The sequence below is a fragment of the Mytilinidion resinicola genome (assembly GCF_010093595.1).
Source record: "Mytilinidion resinicola strain CBS 304.34 unplaced genomic scaffold BDZ99scaffold_3, whole genome shotgun sequence".
NCBI classification, from domain to species: domain Eukaryota; kingdom Fungi; phylum Ascomycota; class Dothideomycetes; order Mytilinidiales; family Mytilinidiaceae; genus Mytilinidion; species Mytilinidion resinicola.
Genome location: NW_022985439.1, coordinates 2,629,802 through 2,656,988, shown reverse-complemented (window position 1 = coordinate 2,656,988; position 27,187 = coordinate 2,629,802). Strand labels below are relative to the sequence as shown.

Here is a 27,187-nt window from a genome sequence, read left to right as displayed (position 1 = left end):
GCCTTCTCTCACGACTCAACACGGCTGGCGTCGGCGTCGGACGACAGAACAGTCAAGATCTGGGATGCGAACAGCGGCGCGTGCCTGCAGACGCTCGACGTTGGCAAGACGCCTAGCAATATATTATTTGACACTACTGGTTTATATCTTCACACTGAAATTGGTACTATTAGTATTAGTGCAATACCATTAGTTTCAAGTAGTACACCAACTGTCATAGAGCCTCAGAAGCCTAGATATCAAGGCCTAGCTTTAAGTCTAGACGGAGATTGGATAACACACAATTCTAAGAAGCTAGTATGGCTGCCATCAGAGTATCGGCCATCGTGTTCGGCGACGTTAGACAAGACAATCAGCATTGGTGTTGGAACTGGAAGAGTCTGGATATGTAAAAGTTTGCTTAACATATCCTAGAGCAATTGTGAAGAGTTAACTTATTATTCTTAATTTTTCTTTTATCTCTATTTCATAGAGGGTCCGGGGATCTAGGTGAATATATAGCTTCTTAATTTGCCACAGCGAAGTTTCGAGCATCTTCTAATCAGCTAACTTGTAGAACCACGTGTTGAAGTTTTGCCACTTGAACCTTAGCAGAGGTAGACAAACGCATCGGCTATGCTAGCAGGGAGTACGGCCGACCCGCTCCGGCCATGACCTTGTGGGGCTCCAAACTCTAATAGAACTGTTTTTATGGATTGAAATGCTAAACTGCTAAGATCTCGCCAGCGTTGAGGAACCACGTACTGACGAGAATAACAAACTCCATGACAACTGCAACCAAGACACCTGATATAGACAAGAGCGAGAGAGACTACTAACCGATCAGCAGAAAGGCTCCTAGTGATATCGCAGACTAAACTCACCTACCACCTCCCGCCTTCGCCTTCGCCTTCGCCCTCGCCCACTCCTCCATCATATACTCCCTCTCCCACCGCCTCCTAACATCCCGCATCACCACCAAATCCCTCACATACGCCAGCCGCGCCGCATCCTCCCTCTCGCGCTCCGCCCGCTCCTCCGCCAACTCCTCCTCCGTCAACGGCGCGCTGCCCTCAAAATCGAAGCTCATGGGCCGCCGCTGAACCGCCTCTCCAGGCTCACCAGCATCCTCAATCACTATCGCCGTCGCAGCAGTAGCGCCCTGCTCGTTCGTCTTCCCAGCCGCGGTCCTCCGCTTCGGTCTCACAGGCATCTCCCACGCCTTGTCTTCCAAGCTACTCGCCACCCTCCGCAGTGACGCATTATCTCCCACACTCCGCACCGCCTGGTGCTCCTCTCTCCAGACGGCGAGGAGCGCCGGATGGATCGCGAACTTGGGCGTCCAGATCTCGGGATACGGCTGCCCCGTGACCGGGTGCGGGGCGTAGTGGACGAGGAAGTCGTGGCCGGTTTCGGCCTTGATGTGGTCGGAGTCCGGGGGCTTGGTGGCGTTAGTAGTGGGCGGCGACGAGGGAGAGGAAGATGGGGAAGGGGTTGGGAGGGTGCTGGAGTGGTTGGGTTTAGTCTGGTGGCGCATGGTGGCGGTGTTAGTGTTTTGATGAATGGGTTGGTGGATGTGCAGGGCTCTCCCGTTGCGTTGAAGGGGGTGTATGGGTCGGATGTGAAGAGGAGCTGTAGATACATGGATGGAGAGTAGAAGAGTGGAATTTATACTGCTGTGCCTGAACAATGATCATAGTGAAGGTCGACGACCATTTGCAGAGGGGTTGAGCGGTCGCAGCATTGTGAGTATACAATGTAATCCATGTCGTTGAGCATCGGTAAACTTCGCAAAATCGCCACCCAAGGGTTCGAGTGAGCGATTGCTTCTTCGACAATTTCATGGAATGTAGAAATCGGCTCTTGATATTAGACAATATATTACAAACGCGAGTCACCCAATACCACCATTCCTTTGCCTGGCAGCCCAAATCGTGCTTGAGCCAGGACCACCTCTTTTTATATTGCCATTCGGCCACTTCTTGTTCGAGAACCCGTTCATGCCCGGAGCTGCTGGCTTCGACGCGTTGACATTGTCTGTGAGTTTCGTCCACAATTCGACGATACCAGCACGTCTCGCTGGCAGCATGCTGTACTGAAGACTGTAGAGGTTTTTCCGGTGGATCGGCGGCACAAATCGGCCGGTGACGAGGCAGAGGAAGACGCCAAGGCAGAGATAGTGCTTCTGAAGGCGGTTGCTGAGTTCGAAGTACTCGTTGAACATGGCGGTTAAGGGTAGCGGAATTGACTGGCGATTCATTAAGTGAGGTTACAAGACCGTGACAGATGGGCGCAAACCTTTAGGACAATGTAAGAGGTGGGCGCGGAGAGGTTTTGTTCCGGTAAACTTGCGGAACGGGTATCTTGGAGGTCGAAACGGATGCCGCCTTACGCCATATCAGTAATCGGCCGTGAGTGTGTTGGCGCAGTAGAAGTTACCTGGTAAACGCCGGGAGTCCTTGATGCGAAGCATCAATGCAAATAGTGGGAAGTGGTTCAAACATGCAAGCATAGTATCCAGCGTGGCTTTCAAGGATATTATAGCCATTCTAGCAGACGTAAATGTCAAGTAGAAGACACAGACGGTAGGTAGTAGAAAGAACAAGAGTGTGAAAAGGATGGTACCGAGCAGAAGCTGGTCCAGATCATAGTCACACGAGTCGATTCGATTGCGCAGAACGTTGCGTTTTTTGCCTCGAAAGAGGTGGAAGAGTGAGAAAATGATGGTGAGTTGCCAATTGAATATTCGGGCAGAGGCGATGTAGAACGAGTAGATGTGCAGGGTCAACAGGGAGACAAGATCCGAGAACAAGGATATCGGCATCGTGGCCCCGGCAAAGCTGGAGAAACCGATGAAGTGGATGACTGCAGGGAGAAACGGTCTTAGCAAGGTCATGGAGGCAGACCAATGGTCAATAACCCATAAGAAGAGGTCTCCGAGGAATTCTGCCAGTTGGTTGTTCAGTTTCAGTCCACCTGGCCACTCCATGAGCCAAGAAATAGTTCGACGTAGTCCTTCGATCGACCACGTTGTGAAGATCTTGTCCACCTGCGACGCCACATAGACGTGATTCTCAATGATGTAGGAGCCCAATGCGATCCCGATGATCACGTCGTTTGCAACAAGCCATAAGCTGTTGTAAAAGCGAATGTACTCGGGGTGACTGTTGGTAATGCTTTCCCAGTTGCCTTTCCTTTTTCGTAGCGTCAGATATTGAATTGGCCAGTAACAGAATTGTTGTAGACGGATGTCGACTTGCTGCGCCGTTGCCGACAAGTCCTTCAAAGCAGCAGAATCTGGAGACAGCCGCCATTCGAGAACGCGCATTATCACCTCACCAGCCACACGATGTGCAATAAGCCCCAATATGAAGAGCTTGGCAATCAAGGGGTATAGCCAGACCGCGGCGACGTACCAGAACCCCATGAGAACATAGTCCCACAGATCATTGGCTGATTTCACAACTGTTTCGCTGACGCTCAAGGCTCGTCGGGCCCGGGTACCGATGAGGCCTACGTTTTTCTGGAGAAGAGCGTTTAGCTCGAAAGAGCAATTGACCTGATCGATGATCGTCGGCAGTGACAATTCCTTCTGTGACGGTGGGTGGATAACGACGCTATGCAGCCGCAGCTTTTCGACTAGTTTTTTTTTTCGCTGTCGTTCCTCCTCTTCCCGCGCCTCTACTCCTTCGAAAGCAGGATCCCATTTTCCCACCTGTTCTGGTTTATCTCCCAAAGCTAGCGATATTTGCTTCAATGACAGGTATTGCATGCGAGTCGGGTGGGGGCGGCAGTATAGAATGAATTGAAGAGTGATGTCGCAGTCGTTGGGGCAGAATAGTCGAGGGAAGCGGGACGAGGAATCGTTGAATGCGACTAATAAAGCTGCGTTGAAGCTGGCGGGAGGTGACTGGGGGTTGATTGTTCCAAGGACTTGCAAGGTCGATTGTCCACACCTGTCGAAGATATGGCTGATTGGATGCGGGCTGTTTCGATAGAGGATTCCCATACGCAAGGCATGCTCCACACTCCTGAGCTATAGAAGGTGAGCATAGACACATGATATTGAAGAGCGCTTCCATACTTCGACATCTTGCAGAATTGCTACCACAAAGACATCCAACTCGGAGTTTCTCCAACCCACGAGAACGCCGGAGGCTGGTGTGGTAGGCGCATCTGACGGCCAGAATATCCGCATCAGCCCATTATTTGTAACCATATCAACATAGCGCTCCCCTAGAACGAGCCCCGGCGTTTGAGCTGTTCACGGGCGGAGATGCCGCTTCCTGCGGTGCGCGGATGCTAGGGACAAAAGTCAGTATTCGTTCAGATGCTGTACGTTGGTGATAGCACTGACTAGGTCGATTTCCCGCGAGGCGAGACGTTCTATGGGCAGGATGAAGAGGAAGAAGAAGACGGAGAGAATGGCGAAACCTTTGGCGGCGCGTGTCTGCAAAGTGTATTAGACGTCGAGGCGCGACATGGGCGCTAGGAGGGGGGATCTGGCATACTACAACTCCGTGGTCCCAAGCGAATATTGCTAGTTCATATAGCCGGGTGACAAGATCCCACCTGGCCGTGGAGTAGCCGGCTACGAATATTCCCGCTGTGAGGATCGAGAAGGGGTGCATGAAGCTCGAATTTGTGGTACACAGGTATGGTGGCAGCGAGCGGATGGCTCGAGGCCGGAGGAGGACTGGAGTTTCGAGGCCGCGCGGGCTCTAGAGGGCGGCCGAGGAGCGGGTCTGGGGACGCGGCGACGGGTCAAGCGTGGTGAAGGCGGTGCTTGCACAGATCATGGTGCATTGAGGGCGCAGGGCGAGAGGGCATCACGGTGCCGTGTCCTGATGGATGCGGTTGCCAGTACACGAGCCTTATTCGCTGTCCCAAGAGAAGGGGTGCGCAGATCGAAGCACGCCGGCGCAGCTGTGGGCACGGTCACGTGCGGCAACTGCACTGCATCTCTCTGCGGCCATTCCACCAACCCTGCCAAAATTCCCAACTCCGAAGAAAATCAGCACGACAGTCACCATGTCGTACTATTCCAGCTATTCCAGGTACGTCGCCGCCTACTTTTGACATCCACCACGTTCCTGGCAGTTCGGTTCTTTTTAATATGTGGCTGGGCCGCTCGTTGGGGTATAGCGTGAGGCGCGTCGCTAAGTCGTGGGCATCACGCGGGGCATGGAAAAAGTGGCACTCTAATTCCAGAACAAGCTGTCTCGTGTGCACACCAGTTTGCCACTGCTTAGGGTGCTTCAAAGAATTTTCAAGAATTGGAACAAGATAAAGCTCTTCACTTTGGTCTAAGTGGAAACTTGTTGAAGCACTTCATGCGGTGGCAGATAGGTGTATGTACGGGCTGCGTACTTGAGGAGTGTGCCACTTTTTTCATGCCCAGCGTGAGCGCCTCTCCCTTATTCTCACTTTGAACCGCCGCGCAACGTATTTTCACCAGCAGACCCCGCCATTGTATTATTGCTATTATGCTAACGTATTGTTCCTCGCCTGTCCAATAGAATCACGTACCAGCGCGGCCCCACCATGCCCGTTTGCCAGTTCTTCAAGCAAGGCAACTGCAAATTCGGAGGTACACTTCTCTCTCCATCCTCTCTTCATTCTCGTCAAACTCGTATCACATCACGCAAATTGCCATCACTTCCATCGTCAATTCACCATGTACACGCTGACGATCCCGGTGTATCCTCCGACAGACCGGTGCAGGAACGAGCATCCAGTCGGACTCCAGCCGCCGAGCAATGCAAACCGCTTCGGTCCCTTGGGCCAGGCTCAGGCTCAGCAGAGTCGAGGATTTGGTGCCGGTAAGCTTCCAATCATCTTCTAGCATCTGCTTCATCCCCGTTGTCCTTGAGTCTCCGCAAGCTCCTTTCATGCGGCTCGCAACGTCGTGCTTCTCTTTCGCATCCAGACCTGGACTGACCCGCCATGCAGGAACCCAAGCGAACAAACGCACTTGGCCGTAAGTTTAGCATCGCACTGTGTTGTTCTCCACGTCACTAACGACTCTCAGGTATCATCTTAGTCCAGATATCATCAAGGAGGATCTCGTCAAGGAACGCCCAGAATGGCCGCTCTCCGCCTACGGCCCGGGACGCGACGCTCCACTCCAACTTCTCGAGGGAGGTATCGACATCAGCCCCGAGGAGATGCGCATGAGGTTCTACGATGCCCGCGCTGCAGGACTTGAGAACCAATATGTGAGTATCCTGCCCTGCGCGACAATCAACATCAACTAATACTTGGCCTAGATTGAACAAGAGAATATCCTCGCCAAAGAGGCGCAGAACCAGATCGACAAGATTCTCAATGATCTCGAAGGGGCCTGCAAGTACGTCGTCGATGGAGCAAACACTCCTCGCGACCGAGCGAAGATTGCCAAGGAGTCTGCCAACCCGGCCCATGCAGGTTACTTCAGCATCGAGAACCAAGCCCGAATCGCCAGGAACAAGCCCACTGTCTCCTCTGCCCCTTCCAATGCCTTTGGCGCTTCTGCCTTCGGTCAACCCTCTGGACTTAGCGCATCGCAATCGGCGTTCGGACAGCCCACTGGCCGGGCTTCAGCCTTCGGTCAACCATCCGGCTTGGGACAGGCCGCTGCTCCCGCTCAATCATCTGCCTTCGGACAGCCGTCCATTCCAGGCCAAGCCTTGGGGTTCGGCCAGCCATCGGCTCTGGGACAGGGCTCTGGTTTTGGTCAGTCATCCGCTATGGGACAGAGCTCGGCCTTTGGACAGCCATCTGGGCTCGGTCAGGGCACGGCGTTTGGTCAACCCGCTTCTCTAGGTCAGAGTGGCGGCTTCGGACAACCTTCTATGCCCGGCCAGAAGTCCGTCTGGAGCCCAGCGGCTGCTCCAGCTCAAACATCTGCCTTTGGACAGCCCTCCAATCCAGGCCAAACCTTAGGATTCGGCCAGCCGTCCAACCCAGGCCAAGCTGCCCCCGCTTTCGGCCTGCCAGGATTCGGTCAATCCGGCAATGTGGGTGCTCCTCCCTTCGCGCAGACTCAGCAGGCGCCAGCCTCGAATGCCTTTGGCACGGGGACCCAGCCAACGTCGACATTCGGACAACCATTGCAGCAATCTGGATTTGGTCAGCCAACCGGCTTTGGTCAACCCACCACTAGTGGAGCTACTTCTAGCCCATTCTCTCTCCCCACCGCTGCTCCCACCGCTCCCACCACGAACCCCTTCGGACAGCCCTCAACCTTTGGTCAGCCCACCGTTAACGCAGCTGTTTCGAGCCCATTCTCTCAACCTACTGCTGATCCTGCCTCAACTTCACTCGGACAGTCGGCCACTGTTGCCCCATCCACTGGACTCTTCGGTCGCCCTGACGCCACTAGAGGTGGTGCTTCAAGCGCTACTGGACCTCTCAATCTCCCGAAAAACCCTCCTACCACACCTGTCACAGCTTACAGTACCAGAAGCGCAGACGGGAAGAAGCTGCTTACTTGGAAAGGTCTCCCCGTGATATACAGGAACAAGCTACAAGGCGGCAACGTCGTCGGCGAGTATCCAGCCTACAAGCTCAACGGCAAGGACTATCAGCGGATCTGGTTCCCAGATGGACCCCCACCGCCTAATCCATGGGCCGAGGGCAGACCGGAGGAGTACGAGGGAGAGAAGGGGGCAAAGATTGCTGAAGCTTACCAGTTTTCCAGGGAGCACGGGTACTACAAGGACGGTATCCTGCCGAGTGTTCCACCGAAGAGGGAGTGGATCAGCTGGGATCTCTAGATCATGACTGGCGCTGAGCGTGGTATTGGCGTCGGTGGTTTAGCTGGATTATACGGCCTTTTGGGGCGTATGGGCGGCCTTGATGGCGTTTCGAAGGACAGACATTATATACCTTAGCGTTGATCATGGTTCTATCAATTGATTTAGTCATTTCTGATGCAGTGCTGTCATGCTGGTATATTGAAAGCTGCTTGTCGCCGTCTAAAGTCTATCACTGCTACCTATTCAGTCTAGGCATGAGGCACGCGGGGCATGGAAAAGGTGGCACTCTGATTCTAGGACAAGCTGTCTCGTGTACACCTATCTGCCACTGCTTGAGTTGCTTCAATGCCTTTTCAGGAATCTGAACGAGATAGAAGCTCTTCACCTTGGGCTATGTGGAAACTTGTTGAAGCACTTCATGCGGTGGCAGACAGGTGCACATACGAGCAGAGCACTTGATGACTGTGCCACTTTTTTCATGCCCAGCATGTGAGGTTAGCCATGCTACGAAGTACCTACGCTTCGGTAGTCGCTGAATACTTACGGGACTTGATATGTCCTTGACCCCTGAATTCTGCTCCGGCTGCCCCAAAACAACATATTCGGGCCGAGCATTGGCACCCATTGAGACCTACAACACACGCGTTCGTCGACTTGATTACTATACAAAGGTTACGTCAACACCAACGTAAACTTCTTGTCTTTTGTTTATCGAACTTGTGTGGATTTGAGATCACGCAACGGGCTCTATTTCTAGTGCTCCATTGAGCAGTAAGTGGAAGGGTTTCGACGACTTTGTATTCTACATCATTTTCACAATTTCTCATTAACTAGGTGGTATACATGTATATTTGAGCTATCTACTGCATTCGTTAGGCTCTCTTTATTCATCCATCCCTCGTTCTAATTAGCCTCTACCGATCCTTACCTATTCATCAAGCAGAGCATGCCATCTTTCATTTCCACAGCGATCCTCTGCCTCACGCTCGTCTCATCCACTCTCGCTCAAACATCCAGCTCGTGCAATCCACCCACTTACCTCTCCTACCACTCTCTAAGCCAGACCCCACAGCAACCTGCCCCGCCGACCCCGGCCTCTCCACCAGCACCTACAGCATCGACTTCACCAGCAGCAGCAGCAGCAGCAGCAGCAACTTCAAGCCCCCCTGAACCACCACCGCCGGCGACATCTCCCACACCCCCTCTAGCGCCGCCCTCACCATCGCCCCCGCGGCGGGCCCCCAGCTCCAAACCTCCCGGTCCTTCTTCTTCAGCGTCGTCTCCGTGCACCTGCGCGCCGCGCCCGGTACCAGCATCGTGCTCGAATCCACCGACCTCGACGAGCTGGACTGGGAGTCTCCTCGGCGGCAACCGCAGCGCCGCGCCGCGCCGTCGAAACGAGCGTTTGAACAAACCCCGCAAAGGCACCCCAGACAGCGTCACCCCGGTGTACGTACGCAGAAACCTCTGGAGAACTTGAACCAAAGCAGCTCCGCTAAGTTCAAGAAGCAGGTCACGTCAGACCTCAGGAGGGAAGGTAGAGTACCAGGCCCATTTATTCTGAGCACACGGATTCATCATTGCCCCCCCCCCCCCCCCCCAATCTTGCCCACTGGACTACCCACTGTGAGGGGTGGTACCCCGGCTAGCAGGTATTTGGGGGCAGTCAAATGGCAGCCTAATATCCAACTGCGCGGACTTTGACAATCGAATTTCGAGTTCTAAAACCCCTCGAGGCACCCCCCCGGAGCTATTTCGGCAAGGGCCATACGACGCGCTACGACCGCGCGCCGTGTACTATAATGTTGATAGAACGCAGAGTACGGCGCATAGTAACTACACGGTGGAGTGGACAAAGGCGGATACGACGTGGTATGTCGACGGCGGACGCTGGAGTATGCGGATGTGCTCGGCGGGGCGAATTACGCGCAGACGCCGATGCGGGTGAAGCTGGGGGGTTGGTATGGTATCCATGTGAAATCTGCCTTCGTAAAAAAGAAGTTGTGTCCTGTTTCATTCGTGCTCTGTTCCCAGCAACTCAATGGATGATGTGTACCGTCTAATGGTGAAGAAGGTAGTGCGAGAACGAGTAGACAAAGTGATCAAAACTCAATTTTACCTTTCCCAACCTGGGAAATGAAAATGCGCTCCATATCTATAAACTACAACATACAAGTAGCAGTATGCACACTAGAAATACAATGAACCCTATTCAACGAGTAAACTCTGCAACCTGGCCTCCGTGCTGATGACATCGAGAGCCTGGCGCACTTCCAACACCCTCCTGACCTCCCCAAGCCAGTCGCGGCTCAGCACCTTAGCCCACCCCTCCAACCCATTCATCTCTCGTGCGGCGCCGTCTAAGTCGCCTTCCTCAAGTAAGACCTCCGTGCGGGCGAGGACAGCCTCGACGTCCGCACCCACAGCAAGCCCAGATTTCTTGAAGAGGAACTTGGACATGGCCAGGCTGGCGAGATGCGAGGCGATGCCCGCGTCTTCGGGGAGCAGAGCAGCCTTGCGGACCTCGGCTGAAACGCGGCGGAAGCGATCGATGAGGTGTGCAGGTGTGGCAACTCCACGCTGGTATGCTGCAGGATTGATGCTGGCAATGGCGGCAGAAACGACTGGATCGTCTGAGGCGATCTCCTTCAGGGCTGCCAGTTCGTTAACAAACGGCGTGGAAGTCTCGGCATTTGCGAGCTTGGCTTTGACGGCTTCAACAGCAACCACGAGGTGTTGGGTCTTCAGGTTCGCGTCGATGACCGAGTTCCATTCCCATGTTAGCTTTTCTAGTTCCTGTACCGAGGAGGAGAGCTCATTGAGCTTGGAAAGCCGGCCGTCACGCTCTGACTCAACGCGGTCGCGGACAGATGAGCTGAAGGCCTTCTGTAGGGCAATGGACTGTTCGAGAAGCTCGTTCTTCACACGTTGTTCGTAGAGCTTCTTTGCTGCTTCCAGCTCCGAATCCAATTTGTGCTTATACGTCTGGGCGAGCTGCTCGCGTTCCGCCTCGAACTCGTCTTTCCAGTGGCTTTCCTGTTCGTGCATCTGAGCCTCAAGTCGCCGAACCAGCTCCTTGGCAGCTGTATCAAATTCCAGGTGAGCAGAGCGGATCTTGTCCTCGGCGGCCTTTTGTTCTTGTTCCTTGAGAGCTGTAATATCCGAGATGACTTTGCCGAGCTCCGATTTCGCTTTGTCTATCGCAGAGCTGTATTTGGAGGCAGCTGAATCGGCGTTGATGACGGTAATGAGGTCGTTGAGTATCTTGACTACGTCTTGAACCACAGGCTCCTTGGCAGATGGAATGTCCAGGTTGTCGATCATCTTCGCAGGAGTACTAGAAGCAGGCACAGGCGCAGGCGCGGGCGCAGGGGTAGTCTCCTTGGTATCCTTCACGGCAGCCTTTGGTAGCAGATCGTGGGTAAGAGACTCGGTTGGCTTCTCCGCGTCTAGCGGAGCTGTTGAACCAACTTTGGGGGTCTCCCCCGACGGATCGGGCTTCCTCGACTTGTCGTCTTCCAACGCGCTCACATGTGGTCCGCTCGACGACAAGTTGCTGCCACTCCCTTCCCCTTCGCCCGCAATTCGGGACGTCAGACCATGCTTGCTAGGAATTGTGACCTTCTGCTCGCCACTGAGCTGTGGGTGTAGTCGCTGCTGGACGTTTTGCCCAGGAAAGCGCTTGCGGTATTCGCGCTCCTCGAAGAATCCTACAGCATCCTCGCCAAAGGGTATGTACTCGGTGAAGAAGTCGTGGAAGTTGTCGGAAACGAGCGAATACCACACACCTCCAGCGTATCCCAGAGCCGACAGAATCAGCAATTGGAGCAGGAAGCGTCTGAACCGTCGCTTCTTCGGTTTCGGGGCGGATGGGGGTGGTGCTACGCTCGCGGAGCCTGTGCCGGTAGGGGGGGTGGTCGCGGGCTGGGCGACCGGAGCTGAGCGGACTTCTTGCGGTGTCGGGGGAGTCTTGGGAACCTCTGAAGCCGCAATTGTGCTTGCTGACACGCCAGATGGATTCGCAGGGCTCGTAGAGAGTGTCGGGGAGGGTATCTCGATGTTTGTTTTCGCGCTCTGGGAGCCGGGCAGGACCGTCTCGTCCGGCTTCTTGCTATCGGCGAAGAAGCGGTTGGCCACGCGCCATTGGAGAAGGCCAGCAGCGGGTGCAATTGGCCTTGTCCTTAGCAAAGAAGCGCGCAGCATGGTGAGCTGCTCCAGGGCGGATGAGGGGGGAGGACGTGGTGATGATGCTAGAAGAAACAAAGTTGAAGCTGCCGGGCTAGCGCCGCAGCATGGAAAAAGTGGCACACTCATCAAGCACTCTGTCTCGCGTGTACGCCTGCTTGCCACTGTCTGCGGTGCTTCAATGAGTTTCCACATAGTCCAAGGCGAAGGGGTTCTATCTCGTTCAGATGCCTGAAAATGCATTGAAGCACCCCAAGCAGTGGCAGACAGGTGTACACAGCAGACAGCTTGCTGTAGAATTGGAGTGCCACTTTATCTATGCCCCGCGTGAGCGCATGGCCGAGCTTCACCCATATACTAAATATCACGAGAATTGAGAATAAATAGACTTAATCGTGTTAGATTGTTGAAATCTCCTGGGTATCTAAGTTCTGCAGCTATTCTAGCAACATGGCAGCCATTTCCACTCAGCTTTCTAGCACATCAAGGGCACCGCCAACGAGGTGCAAGCTGCCTGCGATCAACACCATAACCTCACTTCTCTCCCACGATGCAGCAATCTTTCTCGACTTTGCAACAGCCTCTTCAATCGTCTTCACGACGCTGACCTCGGCACTGGGATCAATCTCGCTCCAGGTTGTTGCTAACGCGCGCTGCACAGCCAAGGTATCTACGTCGGCTTTATTGGTATTGATCGACACGAGATCAGGCTTGAACCCTTCGTTGAAGGTCTGATTGGTAGTGAAGATGGCATGCGTAAATGGAGAGGTTGATGTAGATAAAGAGCTCTGCAGAGTAGTATAAAGAGCACGCGCTAGAGCACTCGCATCGCGCGTTTGCTGGTTGAATATCAGAATTCGGGGTTTCCGTGAGCCTCCTTCGTTGGTAGATGGGATTGGAGAAGCTGAGATCTGCTCCGCGAACCAACGGCCAGACATCTCAATGCTGTCAAGCGTGTGGCCTCCGTCGATGTGCCATGCTATATTACCAGGAGCATCGTGGCGGACCTCGCAGCGTCCGGGCCAATTGACTTGCTCGAGACCGCGAATGAATTCCGCTGGCAGTGTAATGTGTGGTGTGGTTACTGGATCAGGAACATCGCTGTGTCCTAGAGCTCTTAAATGCGCTGCTGCTACGGCAATAGCCAGACTAGCATTTGTTTTCTGGAAGTCAGCAGCAAGCCCGAGCTTGATTTTGTTCAGCTCAAGGTCAGGATGTCGCTCCACAACCATCAACGAAGCCTGTCGCTCAGCTGCACGGTCCTTGAGTACTTTCAATGCTTCCTCGTTTTGTGGCACCGTGAAGGCGATGCTACCGGGCTTGAATATTCCAGCCTTGTGCCATGCGATCTCCGGCAACGTTGAGCCTAGCATAGCGACGTGATCTATACCTAAACTCGTTAGGGCCGTGACAGTGGGACTCGAAATGATGTTTGTGCTGTCGTATTCGCCGCCTATACCGCACTCTATGACTGCTGAGTCCACTGACTCCTCCAGGTACGCATGCAGTGCCATGAGCGTCAAATAGCGGAAGTACACCGGTTTCTCGGCGCCTGTGTGAGAGGGGTCCTCAGAAGTCTTGTCCAGTCTATCCCAGACCTCGAAAAAGTACTTCGTGAATAACTCCTCCGAAATGGGCTCGTTGTTTATCCGTATTCGCTCTCGCACAAAGCGGAGGTGTGGTGACGTGTAGAGGCCGACTTTGTGTAGCTTTGGGTTCTGCTGCTGCGGCGAAGGGAGGTATTGGGAGAGAATGGAAGAAATGAAGGCACTGGTAGATCCCTTCCCCTTCGTTCCGGCAATATGGATGATGTTCAATTTGTCCAGATCGGATACCTTGTATCCAATCCTCCGACACCACTCAATCATTTCGGGGATGGCTTGCTCATTCATTTTCTTGCCCGACTTCCGGATCGCGTCTACGACGGAGAAATTCGACTGCAGTGTATTCAGTGCTGCAACAGCAGCCTGCGACATCGTCAGCAAGTCCTCAGCCCGTATGTACGCCTTTCTGCCACTGCATGAAGTGCTTCAACAAGTTTCCACTTAGACCAAAGTGAAGGGCTTTTATCTTGTTCCAATTCCTGAAAATTCTCTGAAGCATACCAAGCAGTGGCAGGCAGGTGTACTCATGAGACAGCTTGTTGAAGGGGTACGTACACTGTAGTTTCGTTCCTCCATGATTGATACGGTGCTGAATCGGCGATGGGCTCTCTGGGTGCTTCGGAAGCACAAGATTCTGCGGGTTATGAACATGGACGCATGTTGTTGGATGTAGCACTGCGGACTTGGGATGTCCGAAAATCTCGGGCGTTGATGACGCATTGCCTCAGGCCAACATGATCACTAGCCACTAACAACCGCAAAAGACTGGCCCAGAACCTCTCTTCCGTCTTCGAAATAGACTGAGAGCACTGTGTAAGTTCCTACATTATGTGGACAAAAGTTCCGGATTTGGAGAAGCGGCACAATCGTCGAAACCCGACAATGGAGGATCTCAGCCTTGTCTCATTGCAAGCCTCATCTCCTTCTCATTCTCAACATTCTCCTTAATTGGTTCCGGATGTCTCAGTCATCAGCAACACATTACTACTCCGGAAATTCACCAGCACCATAATGCGTGTACATACAAAGCTTCGAGATTCAGGAAAGTATTGCAAGATTTGTTTTGTACTGAGAAAGTCTACGCAATATCTCCAGTATAAGTTCGGCACAGGCCAGGACATCTTCAAGGACCCTCTAACAAATGAAGCGCTCTCCTTAGTCCAGCAGTCGTGGCGGTGCATCCCGTCCAAAGTCCTCACGTGACCCTGACGGACAGCTCCGCCATCATACTCGAGATAGTTCGCACTCCACAACTCTGCCTCGCCAGCCTTGTGGCCTCACAATTGCAGCCTTCATCCCCCGAAGCCTGAAACGTGGCCCCCTCCGATTGAAGCCGCGCCTTCCTAGAAATAATGACGTGGTAAGCAAACCGTCGAACAGAGAACAGGGCACAGCCACACGCCTCGCGCCACGTGAGTCATTGCTACAGGCAGCACCTTTAAGACATGTCTCCCGCGTCTTCTCTTCGCAAATCTTCAATCTAGTTCTTTCTGTTGTTATCAGAGCTCTTTCGAATTCGTTGGTGGAAAGCACTGGTGGCGTCGTGATCTATCTATCCCCAACACATATCCACAACCGCACGTCCCCACAACTACGATTACATACTCCACAATACTCCCATCACAAGACCACCCACCCGTCTCAACCTCTCAGTCTCAAACCATGGACTTCCCATCCTCATCAGCCGACCTCCGCGCCCCCTCCATCCCCACCCAACGCCAGCACGCGCGCACCGCCAAGCTCGGCTCCGCAGCCCAAGTCGCATTCGCCATGTCCGACCTCCCGTCCCCAGAGGTCTCCCAGAGCAAACGCGGCACCTACACCCACCTCGCCGCCTTCATCCGCCCAGACGCCGGCAAGCCAAAGGATCGACGGGGCAGCACTGGCCTCTTCATGCGCCGCCACGCGCAGGGGAAGCACGGCCTGGACGACATGCTGGGCGACGAGGGCGTGCGGGAAGCGCGGTGGGCGCAGCGCGAGGCGGACATGGATGTCGAGGACGCCGTGTGGGCGCGGGCGTGCGAGGCGGAGTCCGAGAGCGAGGCGGGCGGGCAGGGGATGAGTATGGAGGATTTGGCGGGTGAGAGGCGGGAGGGCGGGTACGGGGGGTTGGTGGAGCGGGCGGTGAGCGCGAACCAGGAGCGGCTGAGGAAGCGGCTTGAGGGGGATGGGTGGGAGTTTGTGGGCGGGCGGTATGGGGAGGGCGAGGAGCTGGGGGTGGAGAGCGAGGGGAGCGAGGTGGATGAGGAGTTTGATGTTGTTGTTGTTTGTGTGGTGTAGTACTACGTGTAGTAATGGTGCGGTAGGGAGTCGAGCTTTGATTGTTTTGATACCCCGGTTTTTTGGGCTGCTGAAGAGATGGGTTGGAATTGGGTTCCTGTTTTTGAACGTTGTGTAGTGAAGGTTATCAAGAATCTTGGTGTTCTGAAATCACTTGAGAAGTTGTCGCAGTCCGCTTGAGGGCTCCGTTGAAATGCGTAGTAACTTAGTCGCTCTGCACTTCGGGCACTCGAAATCGAGGCAGTGAGAAGAAAACATTAGGAAGAAGACCGAACAAAGCTAAGCCAACGCAACTCTATATGACAGGCCGCCCCAGCAGCTGCAAACGGCGCCGGTTTTGGAGAAGACGTTGTTGCGGCCGGTAAAACTCCCGCTGGGTGCAAACCAAGGGTAGGAAGGAAGACTCCTCCTAAACCCCTCTGTATCTCACACTTTAGATGTGTTGACATGACCTTCACCGCAGAGTTGATCGCGCCCGTTGCATCACACTTCCCCTCGTTTCTGGCAATGATGAGTTGAAAAGTATTGACTGGGTTAAAGAAGACGTCACTAATGCCCCTAGCCGGCAGGCGGGTATTGTACAGCACCCACGTCTTGTACAACTCCCTCATCACCCCCGATATTCCCCCCCAACGCCCCACCCTCCGCCCACAACCATGTCCGAAACTCCGCCTCCCCGTCACTCGCTGGGCACAGCTCTCCCGCCTCAACAAGTCCTACAAGCTCTTCTTCGTCACCCTCTGCCTGCCACTGTTGCTCCTCGATCTCCCTTAAGCTCCCTAAGCGTCCCGCCAAGCGACAGCATTCCGCCCTATATCTCCGCAAAAGCTGCACCACAAGCTCCGGGCGCTGGGCGGCCCCCACGGTGTCCAAGCAAGACATATATTCCGCCACAAGCTCCGGATCCGTAGCTTCAAGAAGGCGAAGCTGCGCACGCAGCGTGCCCACAACGTGCTCCTGCGCGTGGATATTTTCGTCTAATTCTTCACAAAGCCTAGACACGCGGTGCTCAAGCTCGTCCACGCTGGGCACAACTACTGCTTCTTCTGCAGGGATCGGCTCATAGTCTGCGGACAAGGCCTGGGTAGCGTCGATATTGGCCTGTATGATGTCGCTCGCGGAAGGTTCGGTAGGCGTACTGGGATCCCCCACGCCCATCTCACTAAAATACTCGCGCTCCAGGGACTCACCCCGCAGAAAGGCATCCCGAGTGCTGGGAATTTGCACGCCATCGAGGCGGTAGCGAAATAGGCGATTCCAGGCATGAGTGGTGTCGCCACCCCTCAGTCCAAGCTCAGAACAGGGCTGATTTGGTAGGTACGAAAACGAGCCGGCGTGCTCCACGACTGTCGGTCTTTCAGACATATCCCAACGGAATTGGCGCTGACTCTCGTCGCTGATGATTTGGCTTAGTGTTCGATAGAGCCGGCCCTCCTCGGTGCCACTCCAGACGCCGCTCTCATGCAGGCACATCGCATACCAGTGGCGCTCGAATTGGGGCTCGAAGACCGCCCATCCGTGTGGGAGCCGTTCCGCGTGTAGGTACATGTTGTTATCGATATCCTGGAGGCAACAGGGCCGTTGGCACTCCCGTTCTTCCAAGCTGGTGTGTACGTCTTGATAAAACGCCCAGCTCTCTTGTCGTGATGGGAGGAGGAACTGTTGGTAGCAGTTGTAGGCGACGCGAAGGGCGTGGTTGACGGAGTGGCCACGGGCGTGTAAATCGGATGCGAGGACGGCAAATCGAAGAGGTATACTGAAGACGGCTTCCGCAAGGTCGTTGAGGCTGACAGGAGAGGGCATGGTTGGGTTCCGTTTGTAGCGTTGATTCCAATCCTCGTCGCTAGGGGCTGAGTTCCACGCTTCGTTGCAGGAAGATGGCGGGCAAGTGCAGTGAGCTACGACGCTAGATATCGTATGTCAACTTCGCCGTCTGAGGAGCTCAAATTGAACGGTGGAAGCAACGGATCGAAACTGAGTTGAAAACTGGACGCGGGGGAGCTTACGCCTGGTAAATGGGCCTGAGCCATTCAAGATCAGGCCGCTCAAATCTAGACAACTCCATGGCTTGGCGTCGCTGCGTATTCGTAACGATTGAACAGTATTGAGCGACTGCGAGATTATTGATTATGATAGCGATGGAATAGCTGTCTGTGCAGATGACAATGCGTGATAGGGCGTTGGTGCAACGAGGAAGGGAGAACGCGAGTTCAAGGCAAAACAATTGCAAGCAAAGAGCACCTTCCATGAGATGCGAGCCGTTCTTTATTTCGTCAATCGCAACCTTCGAAGAAGCAGTCGCAGAAACCACCGCCTGAGGTGGCCCAGCGAGTTTACCGGTTGTTCAAAATTACGAACATCCCCTTCGTTCGGATTTCTGAAAGTTGTTGAATCACCACAAGCAGTGGCAAGAAGGTGTACACACCAGACCTAGAACCCGAATTTCCCTTTTACGGCTGAACGCTGTTAGCACGCTGTTCTCTACGCACATCAATTGGTCAAAGACTTACCACCAAGAACCATGTTCCGCTTCTGCTTCTGCACGAATTTGCCCACGTCGTCTGCCCATCCCGCACTATTGCTCTCCAGTTTGTCCATCGAATCTCCGGCAAGGCCCAACTTTTCCGTCCTCTCATTGAGTTGACGCTGCAGATACGCCCCCCAAGCTTCATCTGATCCACCAGCTGCAGAGCTGGATGCAGTATGCGGTCCTCGAGCGTCAGCACGTCGTTGTTGCTCGTCGGCTCGTGCCTGCATTAGCATTCGTTTCGAAGGTGGGCGGTCTGGTCCACCAACTATGTATGTTGTTAAGATCAAGTTTCCTCATATAATGTGAGACAAGTGAAACCTACTAAGCAAATCCATGTCCGATGGAGTGATGTACTGAGTTCCAGAAATCCATTGCAGATTCGAAATTGTAGGCCTCGGGGGGATGGTAAGTTGTGGATTGAATAAAATGTCTTTTGATTGATTACTGAGATCTATTAGCGTGGTGATAATGTTGTGGGTCGGGTGTACAAACAGTTTAAGCCCAGTGCCAAACACATTGACCAAGGCCATCTCCGCAGGCCCTTTCCATGCTAAGATATCTCCCGTACTCGTGATATTTGCCTCGGAAAATCGGCGAATGTCGAGAGTGTCGCTCAATTTGACGGATCCAATTTCTTTCAGAGCCGGGATGGAGTAGGCTCTGGCGTATCCGTCGCCAAAAAGTCCAAGTAAAGCATAACCCATCTCTTCGTACCGAACGACGGCGGCGGAGTCACATAGAACTGAGTCAAACGTTTTATGAGCGCCTCTCTGCGCCGCGGGCTTGAACAATCGGACGCCGGATTGCGTGACGGCGAGCAGCACACCGTTCACTTTGATTCCGCTTCGGAGATTCGACACTGCTCCTTGCGATGCATGCGCAGGCCGGCCTGTCTCAGCAGTGAGGGGCGCGATTCGGATTACCCTGTCATCGAGGGAGGATGAACCGGCAAATTGGACGGAATATCGGCCGCTGGAATCCGGAAGAAGCTTGAATGTAGCTATTTGGCCTAGATTTGTACCAACATGGAGGAGAATGCTCGAATAATCTACAAAGCGTTAGTCTAAACCAAAGAAATACTCCGCTATTCTTACCATCACCATCAAGAGTCATGACCTGTGAACGTTAGCTGAGTTCCAGCAAGGCGACTAGGTAAGGTGGCATACGCTGAACTCTAGTGTTGTTGGCCACTGAACTTTTGCGGCGCCCTGACTACCGCTTCTTCGGAAGCTTCCTCGCTTGTCGCTTTTGACGAAATCTTGTACATTGGCACTGTAGATGATTGCCGGACCGCGAAGGTCGATGACCGACAAACTGCCACCTTCAAATCCAGCAGCCACGAACCCCACATCGGACATCTTCAAAGCCGAAACCGGGCCATTCTGTTCGTTCAGTAAGGTGAACGGAAGAAGACCTTCTGTCAAAGCTGGGTCCTGCCGCTCAGTGATATTGGTTAACTTCTTTGGAGTATTTTGAGTTGGCGGTGGAGGTTCTCTTCCAGCATTTTTGTTGTGTCCCCATCTGAACATAACAACCTCGCCAGTCTTCAGCCCAACAGCCAATTCTCCAGTGGCACCAGAAAGAGAGACGAGGGCGACATCAACAGCGTCGTAACGGCCGACTGCAAGATTGACGTTGGCTTGGAGAAGAGCTTCGTTCTCAATCTCATCTCCGTGTCCAGCATCCCATAATCGGATTGTGCCATCTGCATGAGCGGTCTGGACTATGTTTCGGCTCTCGAAACGCTTCAAAGGATGCCTAGCTTCGGCGCCTCCCCTGAGTATAGGTGGTCCATGTGCCCTTCTTTCAGTCATTCCCAGCCACCTTGTTCGCTCGATTGGAGCTAGATTTGCGTGTGTGATGAACGGGTGGACGAATGTCATTGAAGGGTGAAGCTGGTTAGTGGGCGATATGGGCAGGCCACTTGGAAAGCTTAAAGTGATAACTTCGCCGGAAGAAAGCAGGGCCAGCACAGCAATGGGATCATGTGCTCCTGCGAAATGTGGGGACGATCGAGGAATGAGGCAGAAGTCTACCACTTCAGCGTTGGCAGGGGTAGGTAGAATTCTTTGGCGCTTCGGCGACTCGAAATGGTCTGATAGCACTTGCCATGATGATGTCGCGTACACAGGTGTGCGACCGAGCTCGAGTAAAGTGAGTCCTTTAGTAGGCAATGTAGTTGGAGCACCACCAGAAAAGAGGATAGCTGTGTCGTCGGGATCCTGGTTCGCGCACCAAGCGATCCGGAAAAGAGGTGCCTTGAAAGCGAAAGTCCCTGGGGATACTCCATGAGTGGTGCTTCCTCCACCTGGTTTGTCCACGTTTGTGTCGGACAAAGTCCTAGCCATGACGACCCGTCCGTCTTTTGGATCCCAGAACACAAGACTGCTATCCTCATGCCCGGTCAATATGAAGGTGCCAGTGGGATGCCAAATCGCTTGTGTTAATGCCGGCTTTCGGGCCATGTTGATCGACGAGGGATCCGAGTCCCCGCCTGGCGCACCTCGAGGTAGCTCATACTGAAAGGACTTCAACACCTTATTCTGCTTGAAAGAGTATATGACGGCGCCGTCGCTATAGCCGATTAACAATGTGCCGATGTCTCGTGGGTGGAAGGAAATAGTCACGACGGGTGTAAGCCGCGCTCGAGGGTTCTGTTCTCGCCAGAAGTTTGGGATCTTGAAAGGCGCAAGGTTCTCGCGGTCGAGATCGTAGGCCAGTATGTCGCCTGGAGCTAGCTGTGAGCGCTTGTCAAAGCCACGAAGGAGAAAGAAATGTACATACCCGTTTGTGTCCCCAACAGCACGTAGTCGAGTGTAGGGTCGCTGTGCACGGCGGAAATCTTGGCGGGAGGGGAGTAGGAGGCAATGAGCTGCTTTGTCTCTAGAGAGAATATGGAGAGATCGTTCTTCGCATCCAGGCAAATGATCTTGTCGCCGCAGAACTGCAGGATCCTCACCGAGGCCCGGCGGGGCAGTGGTAGTACTACGTCGATGCGCTGCTGTCCGAAGACGTAGATCTGGCCGGCTCCAAACTGGGTTTCATTCGTCCCTACAGCTAGGAGGGCTTGCACGGGGTCGTAGGCTATCTGGGATATCTGCGAGTTGATACCGAAGCGCTTGATCTGGTTCCAAGTCAGTGCTGACGGCGGGCATGCGGGGACTCGGAAAGCATACATCGTCCAGGACAAAAAGATGAGGTCCTAGGCCGGCGGACAGGTCATTCTGGATACCGGCTTGCTTTCCGCGTAGGAGATGCGCCATGACGTGAGTGATTGAGCATTCTTTGAGGTGTCGATGACAGCTGAAGAAGATGCGCAAGCTGCGGAGGGGTCCCCGCAACGTCACAAGCCCAGTCGCGTTTCAGCCTCAGGAACGCGTCCCTCCCACCAACCTCACCTCCCACGCCTCCTTGCCTTGCTCTGCGGAGTCACCATCACCTGTCTGCAATCTTGGTATATTGAAGGTCCAATTCACGCCGCACGTAGAAATTCATCTTTGATGAGACCTTTGCTTGGGCTGGCTCGGCCGAGCTGCCTACGCCCTCTACGGAATGCCCTCTACGGACTCGCCCTCTACGGACTCGCCCTCTACGGACTTTCCGTCTACAGCCTCATCACGCCCGAAGGGAACCGCGAAAGCATGTACTAACGGCCTTCATCTCAGACCGCAATACCAAAGCGATGCGCCTCCTGCTCTAAATTCGTTACTGTCGTTCAGAAATGGTGACAATATTGAGTGAACAACGACTGCTGTTCGGGAGCAGGGGAGGTACCGAGGGTTGAGTGAAGAGAGAGTAGGGGGTCCGGAATCCCTTCCAAGCTTTAAAGTACGGTGACAAAGCTCACTTACACCTTTACGCCACCTCGGACTTTATACGGCAATGAAAGGTTCAACAAAGCCTGCCTAGGGCGGCCATAATGCTAGTAGCTTGCTTGTTCTCCTGTTAATTATTTTACACGAATCACCTCAGTGAGAGGAACGTTGCATGAAAGACACAACCATAACCCCAAATTTTCATTATTACTAGGTAAGTTACTCTACCAAAGAAAACAAGCATTTCTCTTTCCTTTTCAAATTAACGGTCCCACCTTTCGCCCTTCGCCTAGTCGGGATATGAAGTGCCATCCCAACTGTTACGACTTGACTTTTGAAACCTGCGTTTCGAAGAGGACGCGATTGACAAAAAAGAGAAAGGAAGAAAGCAAAGACTAATACGAAAACCCTCCTCTTGCCTGCAGGCCGAAAACCTCTTCCTGCCTGCAGGCCACTCCATCCGATCCAGACTCATATACCCGTTGGAGCGAGGAAAACTTCAATGATCTGGACCAAGTTCGTCTTGTGTCGGGAACTTTTTTTCCCAGTCTCTATATTCGTCGATCAGCGTGCCAGTGAAGAAGGCTCCAACCCCAAAGACAGCACCGATGATCATTCCTAGATGTTTCATAACGCCACTAGGCTCAGGTTTTTTTGCATCGCAGTATTGGAACTCGCCAGCACCCTCAAATGATTTCGCATCGGGCTGCCTGACGAATTCCCCAGGCCTCTTGAAAGGGGCTTCTCTGTAATTTAGTTTCTTTTTACAGTCTTTCCAGAAATCCTTATGCTCGAAAATACCCGTCGCTTGGATGAAAGGATTGCTTTCCTCAGGATTTATCTCGTTGACTGGTGGCCCCTTGAATTTTTGCCGGATGTCAAGCATGCCAGTTCTGCAAGGGAAATTGTTTCTTTTGCCGTTGTCCTCGACAAAGATCTGTCCGAAATATGAAAATGCGACAGGGATGTTGAACATGTAACCGGCCGAAATCCCGACTATTGATTCGTCCAAAGCGTGGGCTGCCTGGTCGGCCCAATTCGTCATCGCATTTTTTGTCCTATTTCCGTGGGCGGGATTGTAGAAAGCCATGTGCTCATAATGCCAGTAGGACTCGCGCACGACATCCTGCAGCGCCCACGATTAGTTTAGCAAAACATTATGAAAACTAGATAGCCTCACCTCTTTCGTAACATTGCCGTGCAGCAGATGATCAAATCCAGGAGGAGGCATTACGATGCGGCTTTTCCCCTTTTGCATGCGGATCCTGTCAAATTGGATTAGCAGGGACCCGTAGAGTTTTGGGAAGCCGAAAATACCAGTAGATACGGAAAAATAATTCCTTGTACTCCTCTAAGCACACGGACGTGGGGTGTTCCTTGGTTTCCCTTTCTCCTAATGAGCCTCTCATATCCTCATATCAGACTCGCAGTCCTGTGTCGGTGCAGCGACAATGTAGACCTGTTCTCTCCGCCAAGCCCAATTCAGAGCTAATCCCTCTAGAAACTTATCAATGGTATTGCTAATTTCAGAAGCTGTGTCTGGTGTGGGTTCGAAATAGAGCCTGTTCGTCGCTCGTCAGTAGCTACTAGAGCAATACTAATTTAGACAGAACCATTACCCCGTTTCTATCTCATCCACAAGGTCCTCTCCAGTCTTCAAGAAACGTTTTCCAATCTCCATTAATTTTTTTTCAAACTTGTCAATCATATCGTTGATTTGTTTTTCAAAATCCCCTTCAGTGTCATGGACCAGATTGCTTAAACGTTTTAGTGACAAGTCTGGTCAGAGTCGGTGAATACGTACGAGACCCCGTTCATCAAGGCTGATCTGATGCCTGTGCCTGCCGCGACAATTGAACCCATCCCACCCATAATTTTATTAGCCCTGTTGATGTTCGTAGTTACCTGCCTCACTTTCAGAAGTTTAGCACCACCCTCAGTAATTAGTGCAACCAGGCCCGCAGTATAACTGGTACCAACCGCTGGGAGAGCAACGCCTGCGAAGATAGCATTCATCAGAAGCTGCAAATCCCCGTTCGCTTTAAGAATCCCCTCAACCTTGTCGTTGGACGTTGTCTACTTGGCAATAAGCGTCTTGCTTTGGGTTGACCATTTCATAAGGCCGTGCCTAACTTCGCTTCGGATACATTGCACCCGAGTTATCAAGACGTCCAATACTGTGAAGAAGTAGAACGCGTTGCGGAGGTCGTCGTCGTTGTAAGGTCCACTTTGCCTTACCACGTTACAATCAGGTGCCTGCTTCGAGTTAGCTTAGCTCAGGGTCGCGACTTGAGGCAAAGGTATGACAAACATCGCACTCCGACATCATATCGCAATTCACCTTAGAAAAGGCTGCGTCGGGCATGTATTTTCGTCTGACAGAAGGTATGAAATCCAGTTTGCTCGAAGATTGTGATTGTTCCCAATCATTAATCTCGTTTCTCACCCATTCGGATCCGTTGCTAGCAATCCATGCGGCTTCGGAATAGGGCTGCCAGCCGCAAGGCCCGGTACTATTAGTATAACTGGGGTCTGCTGCCGCGGAATTGGTCGTGTCGATTAATAAGTCGGACAGTCCGTCCCAGAACCCTTGCTCGAACGTGTAAGAAACTTTCTTGATAATAGGATGGTCATGGCCATATGCTTCTGTGTCAGACGGATATGCATCGACGTTCTCCTTCTGAAAAAGGTTCATAGCTTCCTTGACGCCATCTGTGTAGTCAGGACTGGTATTCCTACTCGCGTTGATATTCAGGCTGGTATAATCATCCTTAGCCAGATACCAGCCTTCTTCATAAGCTTCACTGTGACCTTGGCTTGGGTTTCCTCCTCTTTGGCGCCTATTGACAATTAACCACATTTCTCATATCGACCTCAGGAGCAATAGATTCCAAGTTTATCACACTTGTATCTAGATCTCTCTAAACTTGCAGTGCCACTCGAGGTGGGCTCTGGACCTGAGGTAGAAGTGACAGAAGCAGAGGTAGGCGATGTCGGCTCGGCAGTAGACAATGCGGAGGTAGACGATGCGACCTTGGAAGAAGACCATGCTGTGGACGACGAGGCGGGGCTTAAAGATGACTTAATTTCCGTCTGTAAATGTCGAATAGGGAAGATAGCTAGCTAACCTTGCACCGGCCGAGAAAATCCAGCCCCTTGTTGTCGGGGCAAGATGTTCGCTGTAGCAATTTGTACAGTAAGGCCCACCACAAGAAATTTCATGAAATCCCAGGAGAACCGACGAGGCAAGGCCTTCATCTTGACTAGGTCTCTCAATAAGCTACCTCGTGATCGGAGATTGAGTGGGAGGATAGATGAAGTGAAGGGCTGAAAGGTAATAGGCTGGGGATGGATGGATGGACGAACTGGAAGAGAGGTCAATAAACAGAGGAAGTACTTTTATATACATGCTGGTGGATTCATGTCGTATAACATAGGATTAAAAAACACGGATAGATGATGGAGGATGATAAGACGCAAATTGAGTTCCCTAAGATGCTAGAGCTTAGTTGCAAAGAGCACCGTGGATGAAGGGGGGATATTGCTGGTTAGCTAGAGAGAGGCCCAATGGGCGAAAGAGAGATATGAAAACGCTCAGACTGGATGACGACTTCTCCGCCGTTACGTTCGTGGGGAAGTTTGCAATATCATCCAACTTAGGTCGCACAAGGCCCTCGAGAACTTTGCAGGATAACGCCGTCTGGGGTAGCCCGACAAGCTTTCCAAATCGTTCATATCATTTCTTACGGAACATAGATTCATAGCGGCAATTACGCTGCCAGCGCGAGAATATCGGTGTCTGATCTAGAAGGGTTTGCGACGTCAAAACGTATATTTTTGTAATCCCTATCAAATCCTGGACGGGGTGTCCTTTTCCCTCCAAAATTATCTGTGTATGGCAGGTCTGGCCACTATAGTCTCCCCACTCACCGCTCGTATCGTCTTAGAGAATCAGGGGTCTGCAATCCTCAACAAGGCTTGCTCAAGTTGCTTTGGCTTCATGTTCTTTGCTGTTGGTAGAACGGTCCTGATATATATGCTTCCCCTTCGTGAAAGATGCTCTCTCGAGTTCCCTGAGGCTGGAGGATCTTGGATCGCGAGGTATCGGTTAGGACTAAGTCAGGAGCTCAGACGTTGGGACAGGGCTTCTGTGTACCTCGGTAAGTAGCTGACAATATGACTTTCCGAATGGTTGACGATGTGGAACACTGATACCGAGGAAGGGGGTTAGACTCAAGCCTCTCCAGGTTGACGGACTCGTAGCATGCTCCCGGCTAGCCTATTCTAAAGTTACGACAAAGCTTCGCCCAGGAATCGCGGCTCGCGGCATGAGTGCTATTGATGGCCTTCGATGTTGTATTTCAGTACTGGCCATCTAAGGCCAGGTTCTTTAGCCTTAGGCATTAGAGCGTCGGGTCGGAGAAAACGATACTCTAGCGTATGATACTGAGCTATTATTCGACGGAGCACTCTAGGCCAACCTTGGAAGCGGGATAGCGACTCAACAAACATGGCCGTGCAAGTATAGAATGTTCAAATGCTTCCATCGATCATGCTGCCCGGAGATGTTCGCCACAACTGCGGCACGTTGGTTGAAAGCTTAGCGGCTTGACCCAGAAAATCTAGAGCTATTCTACTAGATAACCTTGTTTATAAGTCTATCTTGTGGTATATTTACACATTTGCAAAGCTACATTTTCTAAGTATAAATCAGAGATAAGAACAAAGTGGATAGCGAGAAGGAAGCTTCCAGATGGGCCGGATTGTCATAACGTTATGTCCAAGACCGAATGAACAAAAGATGGCCGTCTCGAGTGTTCGAGTCGTAGGCGCATAGGCTGGCTAGACAGGGTCGATGATCATGATTCATGATCTCTTACCTCGACGATGGCGATGTATTTACGATGAAGATGACAGCTAAGACCCCTCTGAGCTCGATGACTTCATTCAAATACATCACACTACATCAAAATCACTGCACGCAATCATGAAAACCCAAAAAAGACCACCAGTTAGCAATACCAAGGATCTCAGCTCTCATTAACAGCAACAAAC

General features: G+C 52.7%; 11 protein-coding genes across 11 annotated transcripts in view; 4 read left to right on the top strand and 7 right to left on the bottom strand.

Annotated features, from left to right (window-relative positions):
• Positions 1-532, top strand: part of BDZ99DRAFT_409387 (HET-domain-containing protein) — a 3,492-nt gene extending 2,960 nt beyond the window's left edge. Inside the window, exon 3 of the mRNA XM_033716544.1 lies at positions 1-532. This exon is cut by the window's left edge and continues 384 nt beyond it. Coding sequence (XP_033582437.1) covers positions 1-414 — 414 coding nt within the window. The 3' untranslated portion in view covers positions 415-532.
• Positions 533-587: 55 nt separating this feature from the next.
• Positions 588-1,531, bottom strand: BDZ99DRAFT_495219 (uncharacterized protein; the record flags this gene model as incomplete). Its single annotated transcript, XM_033723362.1, has 3 exons — positions 868-1,531; positions 745-786; positions 588-673 (listed from the first exon to the last, which is right to left on the bottom strand). Exons 1-3 carry the CDS (start codon positions 1,514-1,516, stop codon positions 588-590), a joined length of 777 nt encoding a protein of 258 aa, XP_033582436.1. The 5' UTR covers positions 1,517-1,531.
• A 342-nt stretch (positions 1,532-1,873) lies between these two features.
• On the bottom strand, positions 1,874-4,610 carry BDZ99DRAFT_379436 (N-acetylglucosaminyl transferase component Gpi1; the record flags this gene model as incomplete). Its single annotated transcript, XM_033715152.1, has 6 exons — positions 1,874-2,227; positions 2,278-2,366; positions 2,419-4,015; positions 4,064-4,239; positions 4,333-4,429; positions 4,491-4,610. The coding sequence occupies 6 exons, from the start codon at positions 4,608-4,610 to the stop codon at positions 1,874-1,876; spliced, it is 2,433 nt and encodes an 810-aa protein (XP_033582435.1).
• Positions 4,611-5,523: 913 nt separating this feature from the next.
• On the top strand, positions 5,524-7,892 carry BDZ99DRAFT_435814 (uncharacterized protein; the record flags this gene model as incomplete). The annotated part of the gene is made up of 4 exons (XM_033717500.1): positions 5,524-5,569; positions 5,694-5,801; positions 6,028-6,197; positions 6,249-7,892. The coding sequence occupies 4 exons, from the start codon at positions 5,524-5,526 to the stop codon at positions 7,734-7,736; spliced, it is 1,812 nt and encodes a 603-aa protein (XP_033582434.1). The 3' UTR covers positions 7,737-7,892.
• A 683-nt stretch (positions 7,893-8,575) lies between these two features.
• On the top strand, positions 8,576-9,247 carry BDZ99DRAFT_196675 (uncharacterized protein). Its single transcript, XM_033713205.1, has one exon. It carries the CDS (start codon positions 8,665-8,667, stop codon positions 9,196-9,198), a length of 534 nt encoding a protein of 177 aa, XP_033582433.1. The 5' UTR covers positions 8,576-8,664; the 3' UTR covers positions 9,199-9,247.
• Positions 9,248-9,926: 679 nt separating this feature from the next.
• On the bottom strand, positions 9,927-11,948 carry BDZ99DRAFT_435811 (uncharacterized protein; the record flags this gene model as incomplete). Its single annotated transcript, XM_033717499.1, has 2 exons — positions 11,115-11,948; positions 9,927-11,042 (listed from the first exon to the last, which is right to left on the bottom strand). The coding sequence occupies exons 1-2, from the start codon at positions 11,919-11,921 to the stop codon at positions 9,927-9,929; spliced, it is 1,923 nt and encodes a 640-aa protein (XP_033582432.1). The 5' UTR covers positions 11,922-11,948.
• A 346-nt stretch (positions 11,949-12,294) lies between these two features.
• Positions 12,295-14,155, bottom strand: BDZ99DRAFT_409374 (FolC bifunctional protein). The gene is made up of 2 exons (XM_033716543.1): positions 14,063-14,155; positions 12,295-13,870 (listed from the first exon to the last, which is right to left on the bottom strand). The coding sequence occupies exons 1-2, from the start codon at positions 14,081-14,083 to the stop codon at positions 12,371-12,373; spliced, it is 1,521 nt and encodes a 506-aa protein (XP_033582431.1). The 5' UTR covers positions 14,084-14,155; the 3' UTR covers positions 12,295-12,370.
• A 1,014-nt stretch (positions 14,156-15,169) lies between these two features.
• Positions 15,170-15,787, top strand: BDZ99DRAFT_516186 (uncharacterized protein; the record flags this gene model as incomplete). The annotated part of the gene is made up of 1 exon (XM_033725051.1): positions 15,170-15,787. One exon carries the CDS (start codon positions 15,170-15,172, stop codon positions 15,785-15,787), a length of 618 nt encoding a protein of 205 aa, XP_033582430.1.
• Positions 15,788-16,066: 279 nt separating this feature from the next.
• BDZ99DRAFT_196626 (uncharacterized protein) lies at positions 16,067-18,270 on the bottom strand. The gene is made up of 2 exons (XM_033713203.1): positions 17,794-18,270; positions 16,067-17,693 (listed from the first exon to the last, which is right to left on the bottom strand). The coding sequence occupies exons 1-2, from the start codon at positions 18,033-18,035 to the stop codon at positions 16,346-16,348; spliced, it is 1,590 nt and encodes a 529-aa protein (XP_033582429.1). The 5' UTR covers positions 18,036-18,270; the 3' UTR covers positions 16,067-16,345.
• On the bottom strand, positions 18,218-21,580 carry BDZ99DRAFT_516184 (uncharacterized protein; the record flags this gene model as incomplete). The annotated part of the gene is made up of 8 exons (XM_033725050.1): positions 18,218-18,243; positions 18,298-18,582; positions 18,640-18,761; positions 18,810-19,365; positions 19,412-19,433; positions 19,484-21,045; positions 21,102-21,441; positions 21,494-21,580. 8 exons carry the CDS (start codon positions 21,578-21,580, stop codon positions 18,218-18,220), a joined length of 3,000 nt encoding a protein of 999 aa, XP_033582428.1.
• Positions 21,581-22,327: 747 nt separating this feature from the next.
• On the bottom strand, positions 22,328-24,992 carry BDZ99DRAFT_495212 (uncharacterized protein; the record flags this gene model as incomplete). The annotated part of the gene is made up of 5 exons (XM_033723361.1): positions 22,328-23,258; positions 23,313-23,397; positions 23,557-23,694; positions 23,937-24,208; positions 24,474-24,992. 5 exons carry the CDS (start codon positions 24,990-24,992, stop codon positions 22,632-22,634), a joined length of 1,641 nt encoding a protein of 546 aa, XP_033582427.1. The 3' UTR covers positions 22,328-22,631.
• Positions 24,993-27,187: the final 2,195 nt, after the last annotated feature.

Coding starts and splice junctions, on each gene's coding strand:
- BDZ99DRAFT_196675 (XM_033713205.1), top strand. CDS start 8,665: ATGCCATCTTTCATTTCCACAGCGATCCTCTGCCTCACGCTCGTCTCA.
- BDZ99DRAFT_409374 (XM_033716543.1), bottom strand. CDS start 14,083: ATGGAGGAACGAAACTACAGT. Junction 13,871..14,062: donor TGGAGGAACGAAACTACAGT/GTACGTACCCCT, acceptor ACGATGTCGCAG/GCTGCTGTTGCAGCACTGAA.
- BDZ99DRAFT_196626 (XM_033713203.1), bottom strand. CDS start 18,035: ATGGAAGGTGCTCTTTGCTTGCAATTGTTTTGCCTTGAACTCGCGTTC. Junction 17,694..17,793: donor CTCAGGCCCATTTACCAGGC/GTAAGCTCCCCC, acceptor TACGATATCTAG/CGTCGTAGCTCACTGCACTT.